Source organism: Rhipicephalus sanguineus, chromosome 1 (assembly GCF_013339695.2).
Source record: "Rhipicephalus sanguineus isolate Rsan-2018 chromosome 1, BIME_Rsan_1.4, whole genome shotgun sequence".
Classification (NCBI taxonomy): Eukaryota; Metazoa; Arthropoda; class Arachnida; order Ixodida; family Ixodidae; genus Rhipicephalus; species Rhipicephalus sanguineus.
This window is the reverse complement of record NC_051176.1, coordinates 129,769,504-129,788,464: the sequence shown is the minus strand read 5'-3', so window position 1 is coordinate 129,788,464 and position 18,961 is coordinate 129,769,504. Positions and strand designations below refer to the sequence as shown.

Sequence of the window (18,961 nt, the reverse complement as noted above, 5' to 3'; positions counted from 1 at the left end):
CAAGTGACTGGGACGAACTACCACCAGTCCACAAAGAGAATGAGAACTATGTATCTTGAACTGTAATACACCTGTATGATTCCATGTCGTACATTTGTTTATGATGTTGGTGCATGTGAATGATATGTTTTTATTGATCATTGTTTATTCTTATTGTGTATTCGTTAGCCTTGTGCTTCATGTGTTTATTAAACCAACTATTTTTTTTCTATGTTCATTACTTATTTACACACACACAACACACATGCACACACATCCAGATATACCTAACAGAATGGCTGATTGGGTGAGTTGGCAATTCATGATACTTGAAATATGAGGGCGTTACTACACAGGAACTTAAGTATCATATATAACTACTTCTGTTCATTTGCCCTGCTGTTCTGGGCTCAAGGCCTGCAGTAACAGATAAAACAAAACTTCTACTCCATTTTGTGATGTGTTTATATCTGCTTACCTATTGCGAAGCAAGTTTTTACGAACTCAATGGAAAGGTAAAGAGCATGCTTGATACTGGCTGTTGGGTGTGTGCCCAATTCTTGCAGATTTATATGTTGCGTTCCCCAAAGCAACTCTGCCTACGCAAAGCCCCAAACCTTGCTTGTGCTTGTCTGTAATGTCGTTTGGGTTTTTCAGTACTCCCTGCAAGTCTGCATGGGCAACTTTTACGTTACACTAATATGAAAAATATAAAAGTCCTAGTTAGAGCATGTGGTGACAGCATCATGGTGTCAAATAATTTGCAATACCGATGCCACTTGTCCATTAAAATTTGTGCATGCTAATAATGCATCAAAAAGTGTGTGATCATGCAGGGTGGTCATTTCAACACCTGTGGTAGGGCAAGTGATTTATAACTTTTACAAACCTTTACGAGTCGTGTGTGGCATGCAGCATGACATTCAGAGTTTTTTCGCACTTTTCCTTATTTCTTACTTTTTTTTTTTGCATTGCGCATAAAAAAATGGGACGAGCCAGTCAATTTTTATCCTTCCTGAATCTTTGACCGTAAGCTGCATTAAAATCGAATAATTTGCAGGAAAACTACAGCCCAATGAAACAGGTCAGTTCTAAAAGAATGACCATGCACATTTGAATACATGTCTAGCTGGCATGATTTCACTGCCACGGCAATAGCAGCTTTGCTGGATGCATTAGGCAGCGTTTTGAGAATATGACAACGATTTCCTCACTCAGCCTTTTCAGACAAGCGGTGAAAAACATAATACCGGTGTCACACAACCCCTTTCGATCACAATCGGGCCTGATCCACATCGAATTTCTTGATCATGATTGGGTCTTTTACTCAAGCTGAAGAAGGCGGCCATCGCTGTTCATAAATTTAATACCCATAGGGCTCAAACGCGATGTAAAGGCGGTGTCTAGCGTTACGCCCAGACGTAACGATTAACAGTTGCTGAAGTACCGTCCAGTGTGTCGCTCACGGAGCGCACTTGACTCACTTCGCCAGCATACGTGGATTGTCACTCGGGGAGACTACCCACATGCAAAAAGTTCGTCGTCTACAAGATCGACATCTTCAGAAATTGCGAGGCCCTTTAACTAAAGCAGAGGGCAATCTCGAAGCGTTCGATGGGTGTAAAAACTGGAACGGACGGAAAGTAAACACACCTCGGCCGCAGATCACCATCCGCGCGCGCACAAACTTCGTATTCGTAGACAAGTTTAACACGCGCCATCAACAAGCAGCCGAGTGGCTGGGTCTCTTAGGGATAAACAGTTGCCTAGGTAGTACCCAGACGTAGAGGGATTTTCGAGGACCAAGCGGACGAAAAGTCTCCAGATCTCAAGTTACCCGGATGGAGTCTGTGAGAAAAGAAACGCTCGTAAGAAAGCGTATCCCCGGAGTCGGGGCTCTCCCGGTTTGGCGCGAAACCGGATGTGACGTTACCATAGGGAGGTACTCCCTGCCCCTAGACAGGTACTGTTGTAGCTAGGGAAAGATCCGACGATTCCTCGGCCTTGTCCCCAGCCTTTACTTGCCTATGTTCTACGTTCTACTCGGTACCTCACCGCAGTCGCCGGCTTTGTTTGAGTTATGCCTTCTTTGCGCGGTGTAGTGATAGGCGACAGCCAGGTTAAATTCATGTGCAGGAGTCGCCTTCACTTGCAAACATCCGTCGAGACCTGCACATTTAGTTTTGGTGGTTTTGACGCTGTGCGAATGGCTGAGGCCGTCTCTGCGATGCACTTTCAGCGCGTAGACTCGTTTTGTACGTTGGTGGTAACGACGTTTGCAGTGCCAACGCGGACCCTCAAGATATATGCGACAATATAGGGGTACGTATTCTGAAATTGTGAGATGCTTGGCATCAGTCACTGAAGGTTGTATTTTCTTTACATTTTAGAAGTTAGTTCTGCAACTGCAGCACGATGTGGCCCCCGTGGTGTATACGTCTTCAAAGTGCTGCCACGTTGCTCCAGCTCTGAAGACGCCGATGCAGAGTGCCAGATCAAGAAAACGCGCTTGCTGAACCGCAAGCTGACGGCTACGCTGGAACGCCTGCCGTGTGTTCGAATCTTGAACGCCGAGGTAAGTTTACGCTTACATACTGGTGCGCGCCGCTGAGGGAAATGCCGTACCGTCGTGGTCGGCACGCAGCTTTTTTTAAGAACTTTTTAGCCGCGCTAGTTGCTCATTGCTTGCGGTAAAGTGATGCGGTAGAGGTCTTGCGGGTTAAAGTACTGACATGCCGACCACGACGGTATGGCATATCCGTATTGCTGCACGGTAAACCTGCACTGCCAACAGACCTGATTAAAGCGGTATGTAGATGCGTACCGTCCGCACCGCATTCTAACGAATTTTAAAACTTAGTTGTAAGTGCTCCTAGCAATTTTCTCCCGTGTATATGCGTTCATCTGAAATACCTGACTGTTGTTATTGACAAAGCGTTCACACGATGTTGAGATACAGGGAAAATACCGAAATGAAGGTGACAATGCACGTTAAGCAAATACAGTGAAAACGTAAAACGTGCACACCTTTTAGTGATCTTGCATGTGGCCATTATACACAGTGGAAAACAAGGCCTGGAAATTTAATGCCCTTTCTTTAAGACGGTGATATACATGGACAGTGAGGATGCTTTTCAGTATTTAGATTTAGCGGAGTGAGGCAACGTGGTGCCATTTTTAGTAGAGGCATTTGAGAATACATGGCTTGCATGTGCCGTCACATGAGCTGGCTCGTATGTTAGAGACAATGTTGATAAACCATTCCAATGTCCATGGAATGGTTCATCAACAATGGCAGTGGTAGTGACACAAGCATCCTAGCCTTTCTCACCGAAGGCCACTAATAGAGTAAGACAGTGTTTTCAAGGCATGGGAAAAGAAATGTTTGACTGAAACATCAGTATGTGGTGATACCAAATTCAGAAAACCGCCAGTGTCTGCATCTTCTCAGTGACAACCAACTCACTATGACGTTGTTAGGTAACTTTTGTTACCCGTGAATAAATGAAAGCCCACAAGTCACTGCTATCTCGATCTGTTTCAGTGGACGAATGAAAACCTGTCAACGAAATGGGTTCATGTATGTGAGGTACCTTTTGAAAAGGCAACAATTAAAATTAACGTTTCAGAACCACTATAGGCCCCTTGTTCACAATAAAGAATGCGAAGAGGGTGATTATTTATGGCCTAGGTGCCAGTGGGTGCTGGTGTATATCCTGGGTAGGTCAACACATGTACAGCTAAAGTAAGTTGCACACATACCACATTTGAGATCAGATGTATAAAGATTTTCTTCATTGCGATTAGAGCAGTGGTGTCCAAATTAATCGCTTGGTTAGTAATGAATAATTATCCACCAGTGTTTGAGCATGTCTTGCCTTTCTCAAGGCACTTTTTATGGTGTTTTGTTGTTTGTTTGAACTTTTCGTTCCACTAATGTAGGATGTGTCACAGTTCACGCATTTTGTGGGTAACCTCCTGGAAACTATTTGTCGAAGGAGCACTTTGATTCTTTGGGAGGACAAACGGGAACAGCAAAAGTATGTGGGCATCCCATGGTGCAGGGAATAAGCGAGTCACTTGCAAGATTTTTTTACACTAATTGTGTGAGAATTTCCCAGATGCCAGAAAACTAGGTAACATGACAGCTCACACATGTTAAAGACCTCTTGGAGCAATAAAAGTTACCAGGGGTAATCTACAAAATTCCACGCATGAACTTTTATACGACTTATATCAGTGAGACTAGAAACCTCAAACGAAGTTCATCGTCAACAAACAGTGCAGCAGTGTACAATAGACAAAGAAGGGAACGGTTGTCTTTGTTCCCTTCTTTGTCTGTTGTCCACTCCTACACTTTTTGTTGAAGATGGATTAGTAACTAGCCCAATCTCAAAGCTTGCCTCAGATGAAGGATTCATTACCAATATTCACACTCGTTCGGAGCTTTGGCAATTTTAGAGCCCTGTAAAAGCCGTTTATTCATCAATAGAGAGCCATTGGGTGTTTCCCAATATGCCTTACAAGTTTGCCATTGAAAGTTCTGTCTACGTTAATGCAACAGCTTAAACATAATAATTCTAAGTTAGAAACACAGACAACTGGCTAGAACGTGCTATCATATCCTAGTGGAAAGGGAAGGACCGTAAATTATAGTGATAGAATCTGGCACACTTTTTGCAGTTTCAACAGGATTTGCATTTTTAAAATGTGTTTCAATGTTGCAAAAACCGGTTTGTTGTGCAGCCTGGTGGACAGGCCTTCATACTGTGCAAAGGAGCCATTCGGATTGCTGTACAGTCTTCTGTTCTTTACATGCACCATAATTTGTGCTTGATATTACAATCTATATTATTAGGCATCCCCACTTTATTCTATGCTTTTTATAAGGCAAAAGGAGTGATTGCTGAGAGGCGGCTTTGCCATCACTGTGACTAAGGGAACTGGCAACCTGTGTCAAGCCGTGGTGCATATGCGCAGTGCGTATACATGCTGAGTGCACAAACACGAACCACAGCAACAGGGGCTTTATAAGCACAATGTTGCTTTATTATAGATAAGGCCTTGCTCGTTTGCTGGCGTATTATTGCTATTGTGCTAAACTACCACTGCTTACAATGTGTTGTGTGTATGACTGAATTGGTGCGTAAAATTGTAATAAAAATTTCGAGCCATTCCATTTTGCGAAGGCAGGTTACCAGTGAAGCTGTCTAGCACATAACACAAAAATATGAACAAATGTATGAACTCGTTTCTTGTTGTGATTGGTGGTAAATGTGATGAAAGGTACACACACACACACTTGTTGTCTTGATCGGTGGGTCATTATTTTTTGGTCATGGTGATGACGACGGCCTTATTGTTGCTATGATGTGCAATGATCAGCTTGGTTACAACCTTGCACATGTTCTTAGCCAGAGTCTCATCTATGCCTGTCTGGTGGTGAGAGGTGCGGTTTGTACAAATTGTGTCGCACAGGAAGCCAAAGCATTCTAACACAAATTGCATAACTACGGTGGTTTGTTTTTGTGTTTTATATTTTTTTCAAATTAGAGGGTAAAAATTGGGTGCTATTTTTCAAGCTGATAATTTGAGAGAAATCACATTTTTTGTGGAACCATCATTGAACTGCATGTTTTTGGGGTGGTTTAGCTTAGAAATGCTACATGAAATACATTTACACAAATTGATAAGTCAAAAGGACAGTAAAGAGCCTTGATAACATCTAGGAAAAGACACATTTAATTCACAAAAGGCTGATCACCGATTTTTTACACGTCCTTGTTAACGTACATTGCCATTTGCATGTGCAGCATGTTGGTCTTCATTCGAGTGCAGTCTCACCTTTGGATGTTCAGAGGCATCCACTTCCACCTTGAGCACCGCACCGTGCAGCCAACGCTCCGCGGAGCGTCTCTCGCGGGCGGCTGGGGCACGCAAGCGCAGTGACAACTGTAGGTGGTGCCTTCGCCGCGTCGTCTGCTAAAGCGCAGCGGCTCCGCCCAATCGCGCTTGCTCTTCGATGAAGGTAACTTAATCTCATGGAAATCGAGAAGCGCAGCGACTGCGCCTCGTTCCGCACTGCTTTTTCTCCTACTGTTTTCTTTTTCTGCATGCGATCTTAAAAGTAATAAACCTTGGCCCGTGCATGAGTGAGATCACCAAGCCGGGCTGGCACTCCCGCAACTAAGCTACTCAGATGCTTTGTGCCGTACAGTTAGAATATTCCCGCTACTCACACGGTTGTTTTCATCAGCTGGAAGTTTGACGACACAAAGTCGACAATAAAAAAATATAAGTTTGCACTGTGAATTGAAGGCTCACGGAAAACTTTCTGCTTCGTGCTTAAGTTTTGAGCCAAGAAATATATAAAGCGATACGCGGTGCTTTGGGTCACCTAGCAATAAAAAGGGAGTCAAGCTTTATTCAGCGCCTGCTTACAGAAGTAATCATTCGTCAGCGGCGCTTCTTTGGTGAACTGATTGCGTGATATGAGTTCAGCTGAAAACTCTATTAGAATGCTTCTTCATTTTTCTGCATGAATGGTACGAATAAGCATGGTTGCACATGAGTAGCAAATTAGGGCGGCGTATTGGCGAGTTAAATTCGCTAGCGCATGAAGGCAGCAGTGCTGATAACACCTGAATGTAATGTAACTTCTCTGAAATTGGCAAATTGCTCACATCCTTTTGTTTTCAGGCGAGTAACAATCCAAACTTTCGCACATTTAAAGCTGTTATGTCAGACCTTACCATGCATTTATCGCCAATTTTGCGGCGCCTAGCTTTGAAGCTGATCAAAAACATTTGCGTGAGCAGCGGGAACATTCTGGCTACTGGGCTCAAAGGAGCTGAGTTGCTTAGTTGTAGGAGTTCAAGCGCGGCTGTGAAAGTTTACTCATGCACGGACCGAGGTTTATTGGTTGTGAGATCGCATCCAGAAATGAAAGAAAACACTAGCAGCAAAAGCTAGACGGAACAAGGTGCAGTCGCTTCGCTTCTTCTGAACCGTGCCGGACGCTGGATTTGCATGCGCATAGCCAGAGCGAAGTTAGCTTCACCGCAAAGCAAGTACAATTCGGCAGAGCTGCCGCTCTTTAGCAGACGACGCGGCGAAGGCTTCGCCTAAAGCTGTCACTGCGCATACGCGCTAGTTACCCAAGCAACCAAGAGAGGCGCTCCGCGGAGTGCTGGCCGCACGGTGTGGTGTTCAAGGTGGAAGTGGACGACTCTGTACCTCAGCTGAAAGAACCTTCTCAACATCACAGCTTTCATTAGCTATAGTCGGGTACAACTTTAGAAGGCAGCGGCATTTTCCCCTCAAAGGCGGATGCATACGAGCCTCCACCAATAGGCGCGCACTTCAGGTGACGTCACGAGCCGGACGGCCGGTGACCCCGCCGACGGAGAACATGCCTAACATGCCTAGCGGGACTATTTCTTTAGTCGCGGAGGCAATTGGCTGCTGCGCTTCGGTTATCTGGGCGGGGCCTCTCCTGTCTTCTAAAGTTGTACCCCACTATAGGCACAGCAATGTCATTGCAGCATTTGCTGGCCTCGGGTAGTGAGCAGCAGAGTCATGCCAATATTCAGTGAGTTCAGCAGCTGGTTAGTGTGGATTGCTTCCAGCAAGTACTGGTTGCACTTGTGAAGTGAATTCATGTTTTTAGTCTCTAAAATGAAGGTAGGTCAGTTGTTATGAAATGACTGTCTCAGCAGACAAGTCTCTTGCAATGGATTCAATGCTGCTTGCAATTTCCATAACGTTAGGTGGTTTTCACCTTTGTTTGAGACGTTCCGTTTAACAGTGCAGTACCATTCTGTGGAGAGTTTTGTGCAAAACTCCACGCAGCATCTTTTCACTAATGTGGTGCTGCTGTTGGGTTACGTAGACAAAGCGGGTTTTACCAGTCATTGTTGAAAGCTCGCCGACCATCTGCGGATGATGGAGGATTTTAGCAAGTTTTGAAGGCGTCCGGACGGTTGCATGCATCTGTGTGCGAGAGCAGACAATGCAGCACTGCATGTGTCACAACTTTGTGGGTGCACTTGTTCTAGCTTCCTACACGGTGATGTCGGTGTCCAACTTGTCGCCCAGAAACCGAAACCGAAAGTCGTTCATACAAATAAGGTGATGTGAAATAGTTTCGAGAGAATACATGAATTTGGGAGTGTGTCTCATGCTTCCTAGATCAATAAGAAATGTTTGCAACAAAGAATGCACAAGCCACAAATTTGATGGCACCACCCCTTTAAGTGGTTGTGTGTGAACTTGACGTCAATTTGGACACTTTGGTGGCTTTGTAACTCCTATCTAACAAAAATAATGCAACATGTTTTTAGAGATTAAGTTAGAGCACGTGCTTGGCTTTAATTCTGGGGAGTTTAAAGAAAATTGAAGATGGCCTTTTTTTTAAACTGAATTTCGAAGTATTTTATTTTTAGAGACGTTTCTTACCATATGCATTTATGGTTTGCGTCTGACACCATCCTCGGCAATCATACTTAGCACAATGGTTAACCTAATGCGTGGCAAATCTCTGGAAAATTTGGGAAATTTCGAGTATTATAGACGCGGAGTGAAAAAATCTGAAATTAGAGCATTATTGAGCAGTGGGTGCCGTATTTGCAACTTCTTTTGCGTAAGTTATGGGCAACAGAACTGCAACATAACATTTTATAAATGCACGTTACTCACAGTAAGTCAAGAAAAATTGACTCGCAGCTGCAATAATTTCTTTGTAGGATCTCGTCAAAATCGTATTTTCGGGAAATTCGCGAAAAGCAGTTCTGCCGAGTGAAGACCTCTGTCCAAATCTTTTTGACTTAGGCAAATTTTTTTTTTTCCGCAAAACTAACATTGGTTTCGTGGCCCTAGGGACTCGTACAGCAAAATATTTTTTTTTCAGCGAAATTAAAGGGGTCCACAGACATGCACCGATGTTATCTGAATACACTCTATCTGCTACAAAGTAGTAATCTTCATGTTTGCTCATGGAATCTTTATGAAATCGGAAAAATGTGGAACTAGCTGTACATTTGGTAATTTGCCCTACCTGCACGCTGTGGCACATAGGCTATACATAGGCGCCCCACTGATGCTTTTTTTAGTGTGAGCAATGGGGCCATAGTGGTCCCGAAGCATCAATTTTATGTACTTTTAAAAAATTTGAGGCGCGTTCTAATATGTTAATCTGGTACCTTCCCCATCTGACAAGTTTTTATCAGACTTTTGACTATGTAGTGAAGTGTACATCACAGGCTTGCTGTGTCAAAATTCTTCTATTATCCGCACCAGGCTCTCCTCTAACACTGTTGTCTTTCACATATGAACATTGGATGCTTGCATGTGTTCTCCATGTATGGCAGGCTGAAATATTCATATTTATTTTCGTTGGCTGCTGCTTCCTTGCGTTAGTGTCAAAGCAGTTGGGGCATTATACAAATGTGCAGGCAACCATTAATTGAATCTGAAATGCATGTGCCGTATTTACTCGAATCTAAGCTGATGTTTTTTTATAAAAAACAATGTGCGAAAGTGGGGGGTTGGCTTAGATTCGAGTACCATGATTAAGTTTTTTTTTTCTGGCCTTGCGAATTTCGAGTGTCGGCCTACAATCGAGGGCGGCCTAGATTCGAGTAAGTACGGTACATATTCTAGTACTGTCACTATAGCTTCAGTGGTGGTTGGTCAGCTTTCAGTAGTGATTCATCGTAATGGTGGATGCAGGATGTCGGAACGAAATGTTTTTCGTTTCGGTTTTAGTTTCGTTCCACCGAAAAAAGTTGTTTCTGTTCCGGAACTAAAAAAATAATGTTTTGTAACGGTTCTTATTTTTATGCAAAAATTTGAAGGTAAGGTAACGATAAAAACATAGGATTTGTGGTAAACTTGCGCTCCTCTTAAGAACGTGGGACGGGTAAAACACGTTCTTCCCGCATTCTTCAGAGGAGCGCAAGTAACTGTACGACGAATTGCTACAGACTAGCGCGAGCTATGTGGGGTGTCGTGGCTGTGGCTGGCCCAGAAACCTGTCAGGGAGGAGACCAAGACAAACCAGCAACCATCTTTACTCCGCCGAGTCTCGGCCACAACTGCGAGCTGCGAGCGTGCCATCGTTCGTTTTCTTCTTCTACGGACGACGCGCTTGCAGCCGCCGCTTTTATACTTGTCTATACGCTTCTATACACTTATAGGAAGGGAGAACCAGAGGTCAGCAACAGGAAAGAGCAGGCAACCACAAACGGTGGCAGCAAGGCGGCTGCCACGACGACTGCTAACCCGAAAATGGATGCGGAGCCCCGGAGCCCCCAGTTGCCACGGACAACACCGGGACCTTGGTTACGTGGTGGACGAACCGTGCCGACGTGTGGTCGTGCATGCCACGTGCTGTCCGCTGTGGCCAAGGATAGCGGCTACTGCGCCCTCCTCCCCAGTTTCACCGGAGGGGAAGGGGGCAGTATAGAAGCGGTGGCTGCGAGCGTGCTGGCCGTAGAAGAAGAGAATGATGAGCGATGGTGCGCTCGCACTCAGCAGCCACTGGCAGCGGGCAGTTGCGGCCGAGGCTCGGCAGAGTAAAGATGGTTGCTGGTCTGTCTTGGTCTCGTCCCTGAGGGGCTTCTGGGCCAGCCACACAAAACCATAAAACTAGCACCCTTCCAAGTTACTGTATTTAAATTTCTCAAAAGTGAATTACGAATTTTCTGAGCAGGTTCTATGTTTTGTGTCAAGGGAGTGAGCATTTTCTCAGAAGCAGGCCGTCATCGAGGGTGCAAGACCGCTGTTCTGATAAAACAAACTTCAGCACCGAGAATGCCCTCTCCACACTAGTGTGACTGGCACACGAAAGTCCACTTGCATTAATATAAACAGCTCTGGTTGCCACTCTTTTCATTTTTCATAAAATTTGAACATCTTTACTTTGGAATTCTTGCATGAGATAAGCACTAACACTATACCCTGACATATGTATTATTGCTCACGTTGCATGACCTCGGTTGTTCCAGGTCACCAAGTTTTCCCGGGAACTGAAAACTGATAAAAAATATTAGATAACGTTTGTTATTTTCGTTCCGGCCAAAAATATCTTTGTTTTTGTTTTAGTTCCGTTCCGACACACGGGGTGGATGGCTATGTAATTTCAAGCTGTGATATTGGTGCAAGCCACATATACAGGGGCAATGCAAACATTCAAAGGAGCGTGTATTGATTTCAAAAGTTCCGGCTGAGCCCCATCTAGCAGTGAAAAATTTTCACATTGCAGCATACTAGCAACACGTTATGTTGCCAAATTTTTCCATTATCTTATGAAACTGTAGGCTGTGGTCCCATGTTGTTCACTTCCCTTTCTTTTTGTTTAGTGACTTCAGTTGATCTGCAAGTTCTTTCTTCTCTCAATGCATCACATTTTTCCTAATTGCACTAATTTTTTTTGTTCCTACAGCATCGGTTTCTCAATTCCTCGAAAGAGCCACGACGTGCGTTCTTAGCAATTGATGGGTACCATGTGCACAGAGGCCAAGGGATCGATCAGCTGGCCAAAATCATCGTCAGTTCTCTTGCCCGTGACTTCGGACCTGGAGTGAAGTCACATGCACACAGCGAGCTGGGTATCTGCTACAGGCTGCTGAAGTGCAGCCACTGCAACACAAAAGGCCACGAAGTCCTGCGAGTGCAGCAAATTCCTTCGCCTACCTTCCCAACATGAACCAAGACTGCTTTAGATCATCTTATGTGTAAAGCAGCACACAAAAACAAGACATGAAAGGAGGAATACAATTGAACAGGCCAACCACTGCACTTGCAATTAGCTTATTTTGAAGGGAAAAAAAGGAGGGGGTAATACACATATGCACAAGTGCACAACATTCAAATTTTTTTTAAGCACCGTTATGAGCAAAAGTCATTGTTGCATGTGGTGCACTTGTGGGTATGTACTATATACATATTTTTTAAAAGAATAAACTAGTGGCAAGTGCAACAGTTGTCCTGTTGAATCATATTAATCCTCTTGTGTCTTTTTTTCTGTGCGCTGCTTTACATGTTCAGATGCTCTGTCACCAATTCACCCGACTTTCAACCTTACTGAAACTTGGCAAATGCTGCCTGCCATGAAACGGCCCTTTTCAGTGCCACCCATGTGTTGTCCGGCTGGTTGTGAGTGCTCCCAACTGTTACCCAGATAGCCTCCTTGAAACTTGAGAGGAGTTGTGCGGCGCATGTTGACTCTGCTGGCTGTATATTACTTTTGTATAATTAAGATTGTGCCACAGGGTCTTTCAATTGAAAGTAATACATATAGCATGTCCTTGCATTAATTATCTTTCATAAATGCTAATCACTACTCGAACAAATCGAGAACGTTTCTGTATTGCAGCAAATAAATGTAGAAATTGCATATGTCATCACACCTTTATTGCCCAAAAAATTGCATTTATTGCACATTCATCAAGCAAGTGACCTATGCAGGACACTATCTCTGCAAGCTCAGATGTGCACGTGCAGGCCTTGCATTTATGGCTTTGCTATCTCGGCAGCCTTCTGTTCTATTGCTACCTGTGAATGTGCCAAGCAGATTGGTCTGAACGGCATCACAAGTAGCTACACATTTTAGAGCGCAATGAACTGGGCTAGTTGGTACTACTTCATTATGTCGCAGAGCGAGGAAAGAAGCCAAGGCACACAGTGCTGTGTCCCAGCTTTTTCCTCGTTCTGGGAGCACTGGAACAATGAACATTTGAGAACATTCACTTGGAGCTCCTACCATCACATTTGGCTACATGCTCCAAGCCCAGCTCGTCCAGACATGATTCAAGGCATCACAGTTGTGTTCGCATACATCATCTGTGTAGAGAACAAGTTATTTTGAATTGAAAAATGGCCATCCACCTGTTTTGTACAAGGCTACCAGGAAATCCATACTGATTTCTCAGAAAGGAAGACAAAAAATTCGTACTGTTCCTGGGCTCAAGCCTGGAACAAACACCTTTCCAGGGCTGTTTCTCTACAACTGAGATAGCCAGTAGGCTAGCAATGGGCAGTGTAAGGGCCAATTAGTTGAAAAGTCAAAGCACACAGAATGTGGCAAATGGGTCCTGTGGAAACGTGCAGCAGCTTTTAGCAGAAGATTCTGCGTTAATATCTATTTATGAAAATCAAACTTGAAAGAAAAAACATTACTTGCAGCTGGTTATAAGCTACTTATACCTACTGTGCTTTCCACAGAACTCATTTGTCATATTCAGTGTCCATGCGCTTCAAACTGAATTTGCCCTCGCACTTTGATTACTAGCATACTGGTTAGCTTAAATGGTAGAGCGACCACCCCGAAAAAAAGTCGTTCTCGAGTTCAAACTGTGGACCATGTCAAATTTTTCGCCAACTAAAATGCTGTTTTTTATGAGAAATCCATATGAATTTTCTTGTAGCTTTGTGCAACAAATGGGAGTGGATGGCCATTTTTACATTCATAACCCTTTCTATGTTGTGCAAAACTCCGCTGTTATAAAAGAGTCATTTTCTAGCAGCCAACAGCACATCATAGTGTTTGTAGATCTGGAGTGCTTCCCAATACGGACCACTGAGAATGGCACAGTTGCATTGTGGGGCAAAAGTATATGGACAGTTTGTGCCACTGAGCAAGCTTATGTTATGAGGCCCAGCAGCACATAGTGCTGGCATTGTTGACATAGTTCCTTGAAAGGCAGTGGGGGTTAACATAGGCTGAAGTTGAGGCATCTCCGTTGTAGTGCAGACAAAACGGGTGCGGATAGTTCGTTCATGCTACTGAGAGAAAGTAACGGAAGACATGGCAGCAACACACAATGCCGTTTATGAGTTTGCAAGGCAGGCCAACTGCACCAAGGCGGATGAACTGCAAACAAGAGAGCCACATGGTGTTTCTAAGTGTCAGGCTGTACGTCACGAAAATAGCTCAAGAAAGTGAGCCCATAGTGTGCACTATAAGTGACCGCATCTGTTTGTATATAACATGGCAAATAAGCTGATTGGTACAAACTGAGTGAGAAGAGTTTAGCAAGAGTTTCATGCCACGTCTTGAATGTGCTTGAAAAAGTGCATGAGCCAACATGTTAATAGGCTGCTATCGAACAATGTATCTAGTTTTTCTTTTCTAGTAAGACCTGTATATCCGAAAGTTGGCCTTCCAGACAAATATGTATTATGGGTGTCATACTGTCAATTTTGATCACGATGGGACCTGACTGGGTAGAATTTCTCTACTGTGATTATTTACTGTATGCAAGTTGCAGAAACGAGTCAATCACTGTTGAGAAATTTGACCCTGATTGGGCTTAATTGCGATCAGCAGTGCACCATGTGACAACGGTATCATCCGAGTTAGTTTCTAAGTATGGTCTACATCCAAGCCGTGGATGGATTAACCTGTAAACCTAAAGCGGCGGCATTTACGACTGCAGTTTCGCAAAGTCGTACTCTGTCTTGCTGCAGCTTTTAGCACACCATTCTTTCTATAACTGTTTGAGACGCTTTGTATACAACTGTCTACATCACATGTTTTTGCTAGTCGTGTTGACCAGTGGCTAAGAAAGAACAAGATACATTTAAGAGTGGATAAATTGAACCTCCTGTGTAATAGATCTGTTTTCAACTTCATTTTGCAGTGTACTGTTAAATATAGTCAATTAGCAGAAGGCACTACCATGTTTGATGTTCCGCTTTTTCCAAGTCACCTAAAAAGTATAATTTATCTTTGCTCGAAATGATCATGACCAAAAAAAGAAAAATTAGTACTGTATTTCTAGCCTGAGATTTCATTCTATTTTTGCAAAAAGCAGAGCATGAATGACTTCAGGTTCAATGCAATTGCAGTTTAATCAAGATTAGTTACTATAAAGCACATACATGACAATATTTTTGTTGCAACGTCGAGTCCCTTGAGATAATGTGCAACTCTGACGAATTACAGGCAGTTCTTCATAGATCGCGTCTGAAAGGGTTTAACGTAGTCGAATGAAAGCTCGCACTTGAATCGAAAGTTCAACCCGACTTGCAGCTCAGTTGTAGCAAGTTCTACTGTGCGTTTAGTTCCGATTTTTTTCTTTTTTTTTTTTTGCACGAAGTTATACAGAACACACCCTCAATTGGTGCGCTGCTGGCAGGCACTGATTAGTTACTGCATATGCTACCTTTAGGTAGCGTAGTCAGTAACTCTAGCACTGATAAGAAGAAATCAGCGTCTTTAGGTCAAGGGTGCTTGAACTCTTCCAAAAACACCCCCTTTCGTGAAAACGAGCAAGTGTAGCGCAAGAATTTTCAAAAGCTTTACGTTGCGAGGGGTGTTGGACGTGAACAATTCTGTCTCATCAATAATGCAATGTCCTGATGCACTGACAGCGCAGAGGTCATCAAAAGCAAGCTATCGCTTCCATTATAGCACTAAAAGCGCCTTCAAAGCAAAGCTGTCAAATTGAAATCACGGTTTACATGTATGTACAAAAAAAAGAGGGGGGGGGGGGGGGCTGGGCAGTCATCGACGCCTATTAGCAAAGCAATATTTGTTCGCGGCAATACCTAGTACATCTGAATTTGCTGCATAGCTTTAGCTTATATTTTGTGTGGTACCCGCGCGTTCATGCACGTTCACGATCGTGTCCCGATCATCGGAAATGATTTTTCAGAGCTCGACTGGCTCGATACCACATCTAGCGCAAGTTAACGATCAAAGAGCTCGATACCTATCGAAAGCGCAGAGCATGACACTCATACAAAGCACAATGTTGAATTGGAAGTTGCATCGGAACGTGTATCTTACCAATGACCTCACCTGCTATGGCGGGCGAGCGGAGTCGAGTACGAATATCCACGGGTGAAAAAGGCACCACACCTTCACGTGTGAGAAGACATACCCTAAACTCGATAGCGAGCGTTAATGTTAACATTACCGCGTACAAGAAACTAGCGAAAGAACAATTTACATCGCGCAAACGCTGCAAATTGCAAATAAACAATCCACCATTGCAGACGATGTCGATGTTGATCGAGCTCTCCTCTGTACTGTAATAAAGGATTCGCGCCGTAGCCAGAAAACGTGTGCAAATACCGCTGCAATAATAATAATATAATAATAATAATAAAATAATAATAACAACAATAATAATCTAAGCATTCATAAAGAAAGAAACACATCTAAATCGATTCTGACTCTGTCCTCGTGGCTTGAAATGAAACTGCATTGCATTACTGTAATGAATGTAGTGCAGAAACCGCATGCACAAGTATGCATTATCAACACAGGAAGACACAACCAGGTTAAGCTTTGACAATAAGGCTTTATTAAAATGCTGGTTTGGTTCCTCCATAGCTTTGGGAAATCAATGTCATTTAACACCTCTACAATCAGTAATACAATTCATAGTGAGAAATGGGCAGGTCAGCACATTCACCAATCGAACACTTTGCATTCCAGTCAATTATTAATTACAGCAGCAGTTGTGTCAGATAGAGCAGATGAGACATATGAGTGACTTAAATTTTATATTTAGTGGAAACCTCGGTCCAGTGCCAACATCAACACATAGTACTCTTCATATTTGTTGAGGCATGTGGTCATCATTGGCAATAATAATAATAATTTCTGGGGTTTTACGTGCCAAAACCACGAGGTAGGTAAAGGCACGCTGTAGTCGAGGGCTCCGGAAATTTTGACCATCTGGTGTTCTATAGACCATCTGGTGTTCTTTAACGTGCACTGCCATCGTACGTACACGGGCTTCTACCATTTCGCCTCCATCGAAATGTGACCGCCGAGGCCGAGATCGATCCATGACTTTTGGCTCGGCACTGTTGTGGCCGCCTCCAGCTTTGCAATGCTTTGCACTATGTGCAATGCCCGACTCGTTTCAGTTACTGTTTCAGGTGGGCTCTCATAGCTGTTATTGTCACTGCTTGACAATGTGTTAGCAATGACCACACAGTGAATGTGCTTGCACACTTTGAAGTGTATCAGGTGCGCACACACTGCACATTCATTGCATCTCAAGGGACAGCAAGCAGCATCCCCGTCTTCGTTTAATTTGGCACAACCTGCCCCCCCCCCCCCCCCCATTTCAGTGCCAGATCTGTGGTACCTTTCAACTGCACTCAACTACTTGCCCTTTGATCATCTGGATTGCCCTCTTCATCAAAAAATGATATGTCAAGTCCATGAGTGCAGAAATTAGTTTATCAACACGCTTATTCTTCTTTCCCTCCAGCATGCTGTGCTTCATCGTCCTGTGCATGCTCTCAAGGTGCATGTTGGTGTTGATACCTGCCCTCGTCCTAAAGCAGTAGGCCCGCTCTTGAGGTCTAACTGCATAGTTGTCCTTGAAGTACTTCAGAAAATCCCTCAGTTTTTCTTCTTCAGTGTCAAGGAATGATTGAAGATACTTTTCAAATTCTTGCTGGTCAAGGAACTCTAAAAGGAGTCGCACGTTGTGGTACACGTCTGGCCTCAGTTGTTTTTCTACACACTCATGTATCTTCTTCTGCCAATTCCTATCCACATGCCAGGTGCAGAGAAGTTTCTGCTGAGGGACACCCATAACTGACGACCATGCCTTGTAAAATTGTGAGGCGTCATCAGACATAAATGTCTTAGCAGCCACTTTTTCGTTGATGGCACACTCAAGAGACCTGAAAAAGCTGCCAAGTTTTCCTCATTCATCCTGTTGCAGATGAAATAGGCTATAGGTATACCTTATCCCACTTCATCTAGCACTAGAAGAGTGGTCAGCTCAAACTGTTACCCTGTAGTTCCATGTGTTGAGTCAAGACACACAGTGCCCGTGCCCAATTCTTCTAACAGCTCTTTTTGTGGCTCTGTCATCAAAGCAAGGGCAAAATCTGTTGCACCAAAAGTACCAGTTGTGTCCACTGCACCTTGTGCCTTATACAGACAGACAAGTGTTTCACCTTTGTCTTACATTGCTTTCACCCACATATCTACACTGACAGCATCATTGGTGTGACACTGTTCAGGAGCAGCAATGTGAAACTGCCGTTTGATGTTATGCAGAGTTATGCGTTCTGCCAAATGTGCTGGCCTCAGCTTACATGCCCCCAACAGATGTTCTTATATTATTCAATATGGTTTTCATGGGCACACCACGCTCCAGGTCCTCTGCTACGTTGGTTAATCCCGTTGGCCTTTTCTTTGTCACTCATCCTCAAGTGCTGAATTTCTGCTTTATGGCCATAATGCTTTCTTTGGTACCTTACATTTATGGTGATATCTTCAGGTGCCGGGCTCCGAGTGTTCTCCTTCTTCGTCACAGTAATAAATGAAAGACATATCTTACCGGACTTGCAGGTACCCTGACTTTTTTCTCGACGATTACCATGACCTTCCTTTGGCCTAGCCACTCCTGATCTATTAGAGTAGTAGTGGCTCCTCGTTTCCCCACTGGCCAGCTTTTTGGGAGCCGTGTGAAGAACAAACCAACAGTTCTCATTCGCCTCTTCCTGAGCTTTCCATTCACTGAATTCTGTAATACAAATACAACATAGTATCAGAGAGAGACATTAAACCAACGAAAATAGTTCAAAGGCCTTAGACATAGATTACAGGGGCGTAGCCAAGGGAGGGGGGGGGGGGTTGGGGAGGTTCAAACCCCCCCCCGAAATTTTTTCAATTTTGCTTGCGTATATAGGCACGCACATACAAACGCATGCACGAACATAAAGTATGGTTGAACCCCCCCCCCCCCCAAAAAAAAAAAAAAAAATTTCTGGCTACGCCCCTGATAGATTAATGTCAAATGTTTTATTTTGCTGCCTCACTCTCTCTGCTTCACAAAATAAATTAAGTCCTTCAGTTACCCTTCATCTCATTCAGTGCACTGATATTCTTTCTGAAAAACTTCTGAAGCACAAGTTTTTGACCGAGCTTACGAATGTGTTATCAACGGCAAAAACGACTGGGTGATAAATGTGACATGAGATGAACATGGGTTTTAACAAA

At 43.8% G+C, this 18,961-nt stretch overlaps 1 protein-coding gene across 1 annotated transcript; it reads left to right on the top strand.

Annotated features, from left to right (window-relative positions):
• Positions 1-2,141: 2,141 nt before the first annotated feature.
• LOC125758760 (uncharacterized) lies at positions 2,142-12,415 on the top strand. Its single transcript, XM_049416424.1, has 3 exons — positions 2,142-2,301; positions 2,370-2,554; positions 11,423-12,415. The coding sequence occupies exons 1-3, from the start codon at positions 2,286-2,288 to the stop codon at positions 11,684-11,686; spliced, it is 465 nt and encodes a 154-aa protein (XP_049272381.1). The 5' UTR covers positions 2,142-2,285; the 3' UTR covers positions 11,687-12,415.
• The last annotated feature ends 6,546 nt before the right edge of the window (positions 12,416-18,961 follow it).